We start from the raw sequence: 14,434 nt of genomic DNA, 5'->3' as shown, positions 1-14,434 counted from the left end.
AGTTGGAAACGGGGAGAGACAGTCAGACAGACTCCTGCATGCTCCCGACCGGGATCCACCCGGCACGCCCACCAGGGGGCGATGCTCTGCCCCTCCGGGGCGTCGCTCTGTTACAACCAGAGCCACTCTAGAGCCTGGGGCAGAGGCCAAGGAGCCATCCCCAGCGCCCGGGCCATCTTTGCTCCAATGGAGCCTTGGCTGCGGGAGGGGAAGAGAGAGACAGAGAGGAAGGAGGGGGCGTGGAGAAGCAAATGGGCGCTTCTCCTATGTGCCCTGGCCGGGAATTGAACCCGGGTCCCCCGCACGCCAGGCCGACGCTCTACCACTGAGCCAACCGGCCAGGGCCACAGGTTTTTAAGACATTTTCACATACCATCAGCCTAGGTATGTGTTTTGTACTATTTTTTGTAGAAATGATGTCCATTACTAATTATTATATTGCCATTTAATTTAATTCTATTATTTAGAGTCATTTTTTTTTCTTATATCAGTACGAGAGTATTTGTAACCTGCTACTTGCAATTATTGTTAGTAATAGATCCTAAACAATGATGTTATTGAATATGTAAATTTTATTTTTATTTTTAGTGCCGGTGAAAAGATCTGAAGAGAGATTATGTATTAGTATCACAGGGCTTGATATATACTTAGATATTACCTAGTTTAATTTCTGCGTTTGACAAAGGTGAAGCTATGGTCCAGAGATTGTCATGGCCTGAGAAGGTGAGACCAACTTGAAGTAAAAATTTAGAATGAGGTCGCTCTATTCGTGGACCAATCATCTTTCCACTGTAGCTCTCAAGAAGCCTGCTATTTTGGTAAACCCACTATTTCTTCTTTGTATAAATCCTTTGGTGATTTGATGTGTTTCATGAACTATCCTCCTAGTTTCTACTTGGCAAGTCAAACCCCTGCTTTACTAATAACTTTATACTCAGAAGTGTATGGAAACTTTCTTAAAAAAAAAAAAAAAAAAAACCTCTTTAATTTTTTTTTGTATCTCTAGAAAAGAGGATGATTGATGTAAGGGAAGATAAGGAAGGAAATATTTTGATAGATGCAAGGATGAATTTTTTGATGAAGATGGTGTGACATGGTGGTTAAAAACACAGGTTCTGAAGCTCAAATCTCAGTTTTAGTACTGCCTGCTATATGGCCAGGTCAAGTTTTCTTTGTGGTCCTTGGTTTACTAATTTATAGAATAGGTATAAAAATAGTGCCTACCTGATAATGTTGTTGTCAAATAGAGTTAATATGCAATATGCATAGAATACTTAGAGTTGAGACTACCACATATTAAATACCATATAATTATTTAAATGTTTTCTAAGTGACTCACTTAAATTATATAAAGTATAGGGAAACCATAAGTGTCTTCAAATATCTGAAAGGCTCTCGTGTCAAAGAAGAATAGGGCACATTCTTGGGAATTCTAAGAATGGTGAATACAAGTTTGAGCAGGCAGGCATTGTTCCAAAGTTGTTAATGGAAGACATAAGGTCTTTTGGTAGTTATGGCTTCTTTGGGAGTTATTACTAGACTCAAGCAGCTCTGGATAACATGTTTTTTTGTTTTGTTTTGTTTTTAACAGAGACAGAGAGAGAGAGTCAGAGAGAGGAATAGATAGGGACAGACAGGAAGGAACGCAGAGAGATGAGAAGCATCAATCATCAGTTTTTTGTTGCGACACCTTAGTTGTTCATCGATTGCTTTCTCATATGTGCCTTGACCGTGGGCCTTCAGCAGACAGAGTAACCCCTTGCTTGAGCCAGCAACCTTGGGTCCAAGCTGGTGAGCTTTGCTCAAACCAGATGAGCCTGCACTCAAGCTGGCGACCTTGGGGTCTCAAACCAGGGTCCTCTGCATCCCAGTCTGACGCTCTATCCACTGCACCACCACCTGGTCAGGCTGGATAAGATGTTTTTAAAAGCTTTATAACACTCCCTTTTATAATGAATTTCTGAAATTAATAAGGTTACTATTGGAAGGGATCTGCACCCTGAGGACACTCCACATTCTTGCTCAGTTTATGAGCAAGTGCTTATGGATGATAAAACTTAACATTGTTAACATGTAAGTTCTCCCTAAAGACTGCAAGGCAGGCCCTGGCCGTTTGGCTCAGCGGTAGAGCGTCGGCCTGGCGTGCCGGGGACCTGGGTTGGATTCCCAGCCAGGGCACATAGGAGAAGCGCCCATTTGCTTCTCCACCCCCCCCCTTCCTCTCTGTCTCTCTCTTCCCCTCCCGCAGCCAAGGCTCCATTGGAGCAAAGATGGCCCGGGCGCTGGGAATGGCTCCTTGGCCTCTGCCCCAGGCGCTAGAGTGGCTCTGGTCGCGACAGAGCGACGCCCTGGAGGGGCAGAGCATCGCCCCCTGGTGGGCAGAGCGTCGCCCCCTGGTGGGCGTGCCGGATGGATCCCAGTCGGGCGCATGCAGGAGTCTGTCTGACTGTCTCTCCCCATTTCCAGCTTCAGAAAAATACAAAAAAAAAAAAAAGACTGCAAGGCATATGTAGTTAGTGATACAGGTTACTCAGTAGTTCACGAACATCACAGCACACACTCCCAGAGGACAGCTTGTCTACTGCTTGGTACAATGTTTGCTCCTTCTCAAAAAATACTTGACTCTTGACCAGGTTTCTTTTCTATAAAACAACACACTGCATGTGTGAGGCATCCATTTAGTTCAACCTGTGCTGCCCACTCCCACCCTTCGTGGGACAGGGGCAAGTTTCCTATGAGTAATAAAGCTCTCTGTCTCTGACCCAGGAATCTCTTGTCTTCTGCACCCATCCATGACAGGAGGAACAAGTTAACCTGTTAGAGCTTGTAAGCTGAATAAAACTCCAGAAATTTCACAGTCCTGGACATATACAAATAACAGCTAATTTTATTCCTTGCAATTACCATGAACATTTTGCTAAGCCCTTTATGTGCATTATGTTAGTGCAATATGTTGTAATACAAGCCTGTTTTAAAGATTGGTTTTACAGAATGGTTTTATAACTTTCCCAAGGTGGCAGAACTAGATATCAAACTGTGCAGTATTTCTGACTCAAAAACGTATGCTTGTTAGAGCTGAACTAAATCTAAATCCTGCCTGTTTTTAATATATGTTCTCCTTCCCCACCTACTTAAAAATAGATTTATTGACTAAAGCACTTTAAAATATAATCATCCAGGGTTCAAAGGAAATAAAACTGACCTCACATTAATGTAAACGTGTTGTTTAGCTATCCCTGCTTTCCCCTTAGGCCTGACCCTAATGCATCCGCTTCCTAGTCAGGCTTCACTCACACTTTTCCAGACTAGAGCTGAAAGACAGGGCATAGATGCGGGCTGCAAAGCAATGGCACATTGTGGTAACTGAAAGAAGTCCTTCAAAGTACTCTCTTCCTATCCTATCAAGGTTAAGATACAAAATTGTTTGTATTTCTATAAATGAACAGTGAGCAACTGGAAATTGAAATGTAAAAATACATTTACAAAGGCATAAAAGCATGAGATACCTCAGAATAAATAAAACACATTATTTGTGAGATTTTAATGCCAAAACTATAAAATACCAGTGATGGAATTAATGAAGATCAAAATAAATGGAGAAATATACTGTGCTTATGGATTATAAAACTTAACACTGTTAACATGTAAATTCTCCCAAAATTGTTTTATCAATTGAATACATTGCTAATCAAAATCCCAATAAGCATGTTTATAAAACCTGACAAATAAATTTAAAAATTTATGTAAAAATACTAATAACTAAAATATGCAAAATAATTTTTAAAAAGAATACAAAGTTGGATGACACACATTACCTGATTTCAAGTATTACTATGAAGGTTTACTAATCAAGACATTATAATATTGGTGTAAAAACAAATAGAATATTATATCAATGGAATACAATGGAATGTCCTAAAATAGACCCATATATTTATGGTCAATTGATTTTTAACAAAAGTGTTCAGGTAATCGGTTAAGGAAAGTTCTTTTTAGAAAGGATGCTAGAACATTAGGACAACCATATGAAAAAATATTGAACTGTGACTCATATATAGCACCAAATACAAAAAGCCACACACATGGATAAAGCATAAAACTCTAAAATTTCTGGAAGAAAACTTGGGGAAAACCATGTTCATCTTGGGTACGGAGAAGAATTCTTAGGTAAGACAAAAGAAGTGCAAACCATAAGAGAAATAAAATGTTCTTTGAAGCACACTTAAAAAAAATTTGCCGAGTGTGTATATGACAAAGAACTTGATTTGAAATATGTAAACTAAATAATCTGACAACAGAGACCCAGTAAAAAGTAGTCAAATGATTTAAACTTGTGCTTTACCAAAGAAGACATACTTATGTCAAATAAACATGTTGAAGTGTAAATTAGAAGCACAGTGAGAAGCCACTCATACACTTACTAGAACGAATTGACAAGGATGTAAAGCAAGTCCGAAAACTCCACCACATTGCTGGGGGAAGTGCCAAACGGTACAGCCACTTTGGAAACAGTTTGGACTTGCTCCTAGATCAGCAATTTTCTATCGGTGTGCTGTAAGAATTTACAAAACAGGCCCTGGCCGGTTGGCTCAGCGGTGGAGCGTCGGCCTGGCGTGCGGGGGACCCAGGTTCAATTCCCGGCCAGGGCACATAAGAGAGGTGCCCATTTGCTTCTCCACCACTCCCCTCCTTCCTCTCTGTCTCTCTCTTCCCCTCCCGCAGCCAAGGCTCCATTGGAGCAAAGATGGCCCGGGCGCTGGGGATGGCTCCTTGGCCTCTGCCCCAGGCTCTAGAGTGGCTCTGGTCGCGGCAGAGTGACACCCCGGAGGGGCAGAGCATCGCCCCCTGGTGGGCGTGCCGGGTGGATCCCGGTCGGGCGCATGTGGGAGTCTGTCTGACTGTCTCTCCCCATTTCCAACTTCAGAAAAATAAAAAAATAAAAAAATTACAAAACATGTAATACCTGACTATTTAGTCAATAGCACTGACCTCTTTTCCCTTAGATTGTCAAATTAAAAAAATTCAGTAGCTAACACAAGAGCTGTCTGGTGTGAATGAATCAAAATTATACCCTTTTTTTTTTGTCAGTCAGAAGAATATATTTTTGATGTGTCACAGAATTTTAGTAATTAGTTGATGTGTGCCATGACATGAAAAAGGTTGAAAATCACTGTTCTAGATACCTAACCAAAGTGAATGAAAGCATATGTGTGCATAAACACCTGTATATGAATGTGTGTGGAGGCTCCATTCACAGGTGACAGAAACTGGACACAACATAAATCTTTGGTGAATGGTTAGCTAAAGTGTAGTACATCCTGCGGTAGAATACTACTCAACAATAAGAAAGACAAGCACCTGACCAGGCTGTGAGCAGCACATAGAGCGTTGGCCTGGGATGCTGAGGACCCAGGTTTGCAATCCCGAGATTGCCAGCTTGAGTATGGGCTCACCAGCTTGAGCGGGAGTTGCTGACTTGAGCATGAGATCAGAGACTTGAGCCCAAAGATTGCTGGCTTGAGGCCCAGGGTCGTTGGCTTTTGAGCAAGGGGTATATGGCTCAGCTGGAGCCCCCCCTCCCAGTAAAGACACTTATGAGAAAGTAATCAGTGAACAGCTAAGGTGCTTCAACTATGAGTTGATGCTTCTCATGTCTATCCCTTCCTGTCTGTCTATCTCTCCTTTTGCTAAAAAAAAAAAAAAAAAGTAAAGAAAAACAAGTATATTGCTATATGCAGCAGCATGAATGAGTCTGAAAAACTTATGTTAGATAAATCAAGTCTTACAGAAAAGACTATGCCTCCCTGACCCCTTTCATATAATATTTTGGAAAAATGCAAAACGCTAGTGAAAGACACAATTATCAATGGTCACAAGGGCCAGGAGGCCAAAGGAGAAAATTGACTCCCACTGGTAGTCACAGAAATACACATGGTAGTGATAAAAATTCTATTTATTGCTGATTATGTTGGTTACATGAATAAATATAGATATATACACAATTCAAAACTCACTGAATTATAACTCTATAAAGAGTGATTTTACTATATGTAAATATAACTCAATGAACTTGAATTTTTAAAAAGCCAAAGTAATTGCATTGAGCTTTAATTAGAATCACAACTACTGTTGTAGCCTGCATGAAATAATTATGTTTGCACATATTGCACCTGATTAAATATGTATGTATTTCTGCTTGTATGGTAAAATTTAGGAAAATATATTTTAAAATCATAATATAAAAATTTTATAATGAAAATTAAACTTCTAAATTGTATTTATTTTTTATGAACATTACAAAATATCTCCTTTCGTCAGTGGAGTCGACAGGAACACAAAAACACGGAGTAGCTTTTATTCTTTGGCTAGATGGAGCTGCATAGAAATAATAAAACATGCTTTTTGTAATATTGCAATCTTATGCACATCATTTCTCTCTCAATATTCTATAGTCATTTAGTTGCAAACTCTAAACATTGCCAATGATGCTATATTTTAAATAATGTGTGCACAATATTTTAATTAATTGTATAGTTTTTCCTTCACTTCTTCATCATTAAGTTTCACACTTATTTTTTTTAATTGTATATATTGATTTTGGAGAGGAAGAAAGAGAGAAAGAGAAACATCGATTTGCTGTTCTGGTTATCCATGCATTTTTGGTTGATTCTTCATGCATCGGTTTCATCCCCCTGACTGGGGACTAAACCTGCAACCTTGGTGTATCAGGATGATGCTCTCACCAACTGTGCTACCCAGACAGGGCTAAGTTTCATGCCTTAAATATCCATCTTAGTTTAATCATTTGTGTCAACCTTAGTTTTTAAGTTGCTTATTATTTGTTTGTTACAGTCATATGTACTTTTCTAAACATAGTCTTTCCCAATTGAATATAGTTTTCTTTTAAATGTGAAATTGAATGAAATTTGGAGCAAATAGAAAGGCTTATAGATTTTTCTTTTTCTTTCCTTGCCCACAGTATTGAGAAACTGTTTCCTGCCTGAATAAAACAACTTTCTGTCATTGTGATGTCCTGTCATAGTAATTTGTGATTGATAGATATAGCTATGTTGGGAGACAACTAATTATAGTATTGATTATTTTCCATAGCTGTCCCCTGGTGTTGCCAATTGCCAAGCAAGACAGTTTGTTGGAAAAAGACATTATGTTCAAAGATGCAACAAAAAGCCTATGCAAGAAACCATATCAGGACAGCGCTCCTGAAAATGCCATTGTGAATGGCTCCACCAAACCTGAGCAGGTAATTACTCCCTTACTGCACGTTTGCTAGTATTGTGTCCTATTATATCCAAAACAATTACCCACTAATTTCTATTCAAAGAAACTTTAATGAAAGCATAGGTTAGTATTTTGTTTAAAATTTCCATTTATAAAACGTTATTGTGTTTTACAAAGATTTGAATTTACATTCATGATTTATCAGGATTGTAAGCTCACCAATATGTTCATTCCTGTGTCATCATGTGTTTGCCCGTGTTGTGCTGTATAAATGGTAGAGTATTTTATAAGTGGTAGAGTAATCCTTAAAATGTCTTGTTTCAGTATATCTAATTATGAATATTTTAAAGATATTTTAACTATAATTTCTACAGACTTCAAAATTTTTTTATTTTATTAATTTTTATTTTAAAATAACTAAAACAACAAAACATTTGAAATAGGTTTCAATTTTATCAGGTGGATTCATCTGCTCAGGTTGCCATAACAGAATAACAAAGTGGGTGGTAACAGACATTTTTTTCTCACAGTTCTGAAGACTGGAAATTGCAAATCAAGATGCTGGCTGAATTGTTTTTGGTGAAAGCCCTCTTCCTGGCTTGTAGGTGGCTGCTTTGTCATTGTGTCCTCATATGGGAGAGATAGAGAGAACAAACTTTCTGGTATCCCTTATAAGGACACCAACCTTATGGGTCCCATCCCACCCATGACTTCATTTAATTTTTATTACCTTCTAAAAATCCATCTTAAAATATAGTCACATTGGCAAGTATAGTCTCAATATATAAATTGTGAGAGGTGCAATTCAGTCCATAGTACTAAGCAAATGGAAGGTTTGGTGAACTTAAGGCAAAGTTATTTCTTACCTTTCTTAAGGATCCTATGAACTTCCTGCAACCTTAAGTTTGTATTACTAAGTGAAAGCATTCCATTTGAAAAGGCTACATATGCTATAATTCCACTATTCAAAATTGTAGAAAAGGCAAAACTATGGACACAATATAAAGATCAGTGGTTGCCAAGAGTTATGGGAGGGGGGAATGAATAGGTGGAGCACAGAGGATTCTTAGGGCAGTGAAACTATTGAGCATGATCCGGTAAGTGTGGACACATGCCTTTAGACATTTGTGAAAACCTATAGAGTCTACAACACCAAAAGTGAACCTTGATGTAAACTCTGGACCAGGGGTCGGGAACCTATGACTTGTGAGCCAGATGTGGCTCTTTTGATGGCTGCATCTGGCTCACAGACAAATCTTTAATAAAGAAAATAATAACTTTAAAAATATAAAACATTCTCATGTATTACAATCCATTCATTTCCTACCGCTCATGTTCATGGTTGCGGGTGGCTGGAGCCAATCACAGCTGTCCTCCGGGATAGCACCAAATTTTTATTGGATAATGTGTAACGTACACGGGTCGATGTATGGCTCTCACGGAATTACCTTTTAAAATATGTGGCATTCATGGCTCTCTCAGCCACAAAGGTTCCCGATGCCTGCTCTGGACTCTGGGTAATAATGATGTCTCAATTTAAGTCCATCAATGGTGACAAATGTACTGCTTGGTTGGGGGCTGCTGATACCAGGGCAGGTTGTGTGTGGAGGGCAGGGATATATGGGAAATCTCTATACTTTCCTCTCAGATATATGTTAAATCTTTAACTGCTCTATAAACTAAAATCTTTTTTAAAAATGAGTAGACATTCACAACATAATGTCAAGTATAATCTTTTTATACTTGAAATCTTTTTATACTTAAAAGTAGAATGACATTTCTTTTTTTTAATGTAAGCACTTTGTAATTGTATCCTAGATGTTAAAAGCAGTTGTAATCATCTTCTGTTTATTTGGTATTAAAGAGGAAATGGCTTATTCAGGTCTTATGTTTGTAGGTTATGTACATAATATTCACCCATGTCTTCCACCGTCTGCGTTACACTCTCATACATGCCTGGCCTGTGGTGCATAGGTGATTCTCTCCAAAGCAGGGACAGAAGGAGGAGCCCTTATTGGATTATATATACATTTGCATTCTATAGGAGGACTTTGGAAAAGGGTTGTCAAAACAGTAACATTCCGATTAACATTTTGAAGAGAAATACATAATGTAGAAAAAAAATTCTTAAATTGAAACAAAAACCATAATGTCTCTTCATCCAGGTTTATATAAAATGTAGGTCTTACCAAATGGTAACTGTGTAAACGAATACTCATGGCTTGACTTAAACGTTTTATGTTTCTGATAATCACTGAAATTAACTATTGCTATTATAACATCTGAGAAGAGGTAGAATTGTCTTAAGTTGCTTAAAAATGTGTAAGGTGTTCTTCCTTCTTTTCCCTTTTTGTTTTGTTAGCCCTCGCATTACTCCTTTCCCCTGCTCTGCCCTCTTCTGTTCTCTTTCTATTTCCTACCATGCTACAGTCTTTCCTTTCTTCTTTCCTTTGAGTATATATTTATTTAAATGTAGCTCAAGCTTAAAATTCAGCTCAGGTTATTCCATCTTGTGATGGAATTGTATCCTGGGGAGCAAAGAGAAAAGTTGGTAAAGTCATACAGATTTGCGCTGGTTTGGGGCTGCTGCTGGAGCTCTCTGACTCTGGCAGCTGTTTGACCTCATTAAGCCTTATCTGTGAAATGGGTGCACTGACCTTATACGGTTATTATGAAGATGACAAAAGATTAAGGCTATAAGGTGACAGCAATTGTTTTTGCCAAGAAGGTAATAAAAACTCATTAAAATGTATTCATTATTTTATTGTTATTATTTGTGTAGACTGTATATCAGGTTTTACCAGAGTCCACTGTTCACGAATTTATTTGTTCTTAATTTATGTAAATCCAGTTAACATATCTACCAGTTTTATGTCCAATGCAAATATAGGTTATTTTAGAATATAATGATACAAAATAATACTTTCTATGGGTTAATATTTCAGAACTTAAAAATGCTTTCACTTGCATTATTTTAATCTTCAAAATTCCACTGTGAGCAAATTACTATGCACTTTCAATACTTAACTTATAGTCAAGTTTCAAACTGAATTTAAATTGACCAAACTTAAACTCCAGAAGCTTAAGCAAATGGCCTAGAATCACAATGTTTCTTTTACTCTACATCCAGTGCTCTTTTGGAAATACTACAAGCTCCTAGATCCTTTTCTGGAGCCCTGCTTACTTCCGACAGTTCTTTGAGGAGGAGAGTAAGTTTGTATCCCATGGCTGCATGTGGGGATAGGCGTTTCAAAGATTGAAGAAGTTCTCTTTCTATAGTCTACAGATACACCAACATCTACATACATAAACTATAAATCCTCAGTGGAACAAAGTAATTATGTAACTAATACATAATACATAGTAACTAACACATTTCACTAAGAAAAATTTAACAGAATAACAAAAGTAAGGAAAAAAAACAATTGAAATGCTATTCATGCATGGTAACGGGCTTCAGCTTTGGAATGCTTAGTATAAAGTACTTTGTTAGATTAACGTCCATTTCCCTATCATGACCATCCCAGTCACCTTGTTTATTTTCTTATTTTATCGTTCCTCCTCATTCATGCACACTCAGTTCTTGTCGTCTAATCTACGTTCCTTGAGATCTTGTCGCCCTTATCCCATTTGTCAGGCCATCTCTTTGCCCATTGAACTTCTGGTTCCTGTGTGTATGCCACTAACTTCCTGGAGGGAAAAGTCACAAGCAACCAAACAAAACAGCAAAGGTGGCAGCACTCAGAGCAGGGTTGACAAGTGGAGATAGGGCATCAGTGTATTCACAATAATTTCAAAATTAAAATTCCCTTTGAATCTCAAAACATTTTTGAAAATGTATCCTAGTTTATATCTGCTTTGTGTTCTAGATCTCTACTTTTGGAAATATATACAGAGAGATATATATATAATGGTTACTTATATGTCTTCAAAAGAAACAAAACAGGGAATTCTAGAGAAGATACTAATCTTTTATTTACATATTTATCCCATCTGTTTTTTGATTACTGTAATAATTATTTGGCAGACATTGGTAATATACATCATTGAGTCTACAACTATAATGTAAAAATATGCACAGACACGTTTTTCTTTTTCTTTATACTTGTTATCAGCTGTCGCAATGCTTTTGAAATCTTCATTTAAAAAAATGTGTCCATTTGAAAACCTTGCTTATGATTGATTATCAGGCTGCCTTCTAATGATTTTGGTATCTTGGTATGGTAAATTGAAGAAATTCTTTCCTTGATCCAATCTAATACTGTATTTGTCATAATTCATTACTGCAAACAGATAAGAAAGTCTCCACATTTTTTTTGTCAGCTCTGTTTTTCCTCTAAGCCAGGTAACAGCTGTGCCACTATAGATGAAAGTCCTCACAAATTCCGAGGAGATGTCTGCAGTAGCTCTTTCTGGCTTGTCAGAACAAATGGGGAGCTTCTGTTCGTGCTATTCAGGCTTTTTCTAAATATGCACGCAGAAATTTGCATTGAGCTCGTTAAAGTTGTGGTTATAAGCGGGATCTTATTATCTTAGTGTAAATCATTACTTTTGAAGGAAGAAAAATCTTGCTCTTGATTTTCCTTTTATGATTTCTTTGAGGTTAAATATGTATGCCAACTTGTGAGAGACTCCTGTCTTACCATTGCATTCTTTAAAGTTATTGCAACTATATTATTTGCTTATCTCATATATGCACATGAATACGTATATATGTGTGTACTATTTTTGTGTGTGTGTATATATGCGCAAAACATAGATATCAGTTTTCCAGGATGCATACGGTGTGTGTGTGTGTGTGTGTGTTTGTGTGTGTGTGTGTAAGTCTTTATACTTTGGAAAATGCTTGCAAAGACATTAGAAAGAAAAATATGTACACCCATCTTTAAATTGATGATGAAACTTCCCATTTATATATTTCTCTAAAGACTTTTGTCAGTAGCCTTATTATTTCTAGAAAATACATATTTACCCATTTCCACTTATTTTCTAAATTCCCCTTATATCGAGGGGCAAATATTCCAGTTTGTTATTCGGAAATATAAATAGTAAAGTTGTGCATCAATATAAATAAACCTTTGATCTCGTCTAACCTAATCCTAATGAAAACATCAAATACAATTCAGTAACACACAGATGAGGATGGTAGTTTCTCTTCCTCCTAATTAACTCTCCTCAGACGCTTTGCTGCACCACCATTATTTGGAGCTTGCCAGCTGGTTTCACCACTTCCGCCTTTGGCTCCACAGGCTGCGGGAGTACTACATTAACGGTGCGAAGTCACACTTGTCAGACCCCTGCCTCAAACATTTAGTGATAACCCGTGGTCCTTGGTCTTAGCAGCACCTCCCCATGACCTACAAGCTCCACCTGCTCCCCGAACACCATCTGCTGCCATTCCCTTCCACCCTCCACCCTCAGGAGACAGAGTCGAGGGCCTCCCACACTGTCTCATTCTGACCTTGGGGTCTTTGCCAACTTCCTTCTTCTCCCTCGATTGTCTTCCCACATCTCACAGGGTGGCCTTTGAAATTTATTTCCAATTTCAACTATAACTCCTTGAAGAGGACTTCTTATTCCATCCAACCAAACACTCTGAGGTAAAAAGAAAAAAAAAACAACCCACTTCATTCCCGCAGTTGTTCTAAAACTCTAGTGTAATGCCTGGCAAAGAGTAGGTGAGCAAAGAAGAAAAAGGTAAATTATTGAAAGTATGTCATCAGATTTATTCATTACTTGTTAGAATCCTGCTGCTGTTACCAAATGGCTATCATCCCGGCTTCTGCTTCTGATTTATCATGTGTGTATCACCCAGGGAAGTCACATGGCCTCTCTGAGGCTTAAGTTCTATATTTACTAATTAAGCATATTGCACTATATTAATGAACTGAAGTTTTAAAAATTACTATTTAACAGAAGATATTTCCCCCTAAAGAAATGCATGAATTAAAAGTCCAGTTTCTAAAACAGATGAGAACTGAGTGTCTTTGCTGGGAGCAGCAGAGACAGGCTCAGAGCCCTCTACAACTGCTGCCTCCTCCTTCTGCCAAAGGCAGCCCTCAGGGAAGCTGGCAGGAAGTTTACCGTTAGTGTCCATGGCCCTTTCTGGATATTTTACTAATAGCATAACCATGCATCCTATTACTGCACATTTATCTGCAGGGTAGTCTCTGTGCCAGGGCCTCCACATAAATTTAATTGTCATAACCACCTTTGAAGGACATACCGTTATTTATCACATTTTATAAAAATTGAAAATGATTTAACGATGTTAAGAAAAAAAATGTTCGCCCTGGCCGGTTGGCTCAGCGGTAGAGCGTCGGCCTAGCGTGCGGAGGACCCGGGTTCGATTCCCGGCCAGGGCACATAGGAGAAGCGCCCATTTGCTTCTCCACCCCTCCGCCGCGCTTTCCTCTCTGTCTCTCTCTTCCCCTCCCGCAGCCAAGGCTCCATTGGAGCAAAGATGGCCCGGGCGCTGGGCATGGCTCTGTGGCCTCTGCCTCAGGCGCTAGAGTGGCTCTGGTTGCAATATGGCGACGCCCAGGATGGGCAGAGCATCGACCCCTGGTGGGCAGAGCACCGCCCCTGGTGGGCGTGCCGGGTGGATCCCGGTCGGGCGCATGCGGGAGTCTGTCTGACTGTCTCTCCCTGTTTCCAGCTTCAGAAAAATGGAAAAAAAAAAAAAAAAAAAAAAAAAAAAGAAAAAAGAAAAAAAATGTTCAAGAGCTCACAGATAGGGTTCTGGTGAGGATGGTGGCGTAAGTAAATGCAGTCTATGGCACCTCCCATACCACATCAGAATTACAACTAAATTACAGAATAGCCATCATCGGGAACTGCCTGAGATCTAGCTGAACGTAAGTCCTACAACTACGGATATAAAGTACAAGCCACGTTGAGACTGGCAGGAGGGGCAAGGAACATGCTGATCCCACACCCATGGGTGGGAGGGGTATCTCAGCTGTGGGGTTCTGTGTAAGGAGCCAGAGGTCCCAGCCCCACATCGGAACCTGCAGCCCGGAGTTCCAGTACCGGGAAGAGGATTCTCCATAACTGTGGAAATGAGAGTAGATTGTAGCTGTGTGAGGTGGATGGCTGTGTGAGTCCCAGATGTTCCTCTTAAAGGGCCCACACAAACATTACTCAGACTTACTCATTATGAGCTCCACATTGGAGCAGCAGCTTAAAAGGTGCC

At 39.0% G+C, this 14,434-nt stretch overlaps 1 protein-coding gene across 2 annotated transcripts in view; it reads left to right on the top strand.

The window, feature by feature from the left end:
• Positions 1 to 14,434, top strand: part of MYO16 (myosin XVI) — a 592,224-nt gene that overhangs the window by 240,143 nt on the left and 337,647 nt on the right. For both annotated transcript variants that reach the window (XM_066380569.1, XM_066380568.1), the window contains exon 10: positions 7,111 to 7,261. In XM_066380569.1, coding sequence (XP_066236666.1) covers positions 7,111 to 7,261 — 151 coding nt within the window. The remainder of the gene's footprint in view (positions 1 to 7,110; positions 7,262 to 14,434) is intronic.

Source organism: Saccopteryx leptura, chromosome 4 (assembly GCF_036850995.1).
Source record: "Saccopteryx leptura isolate mSacLep1 chromosome 4, mSacLep1_pri_phased_curated, whole genome shotgun sequence".
Lineage (NCBI taxonomy): Eukaryota > Metazoa > Chordata > Mammalia > Chiroptera > Emballonuridae > Saccopteryx > Saccopteryx leptura.
The sequence above is the reverse complement of the archived record's forward strand: the minus strand, read 5'-3'. Positions and strand labels throughout refer to the sequence as shown.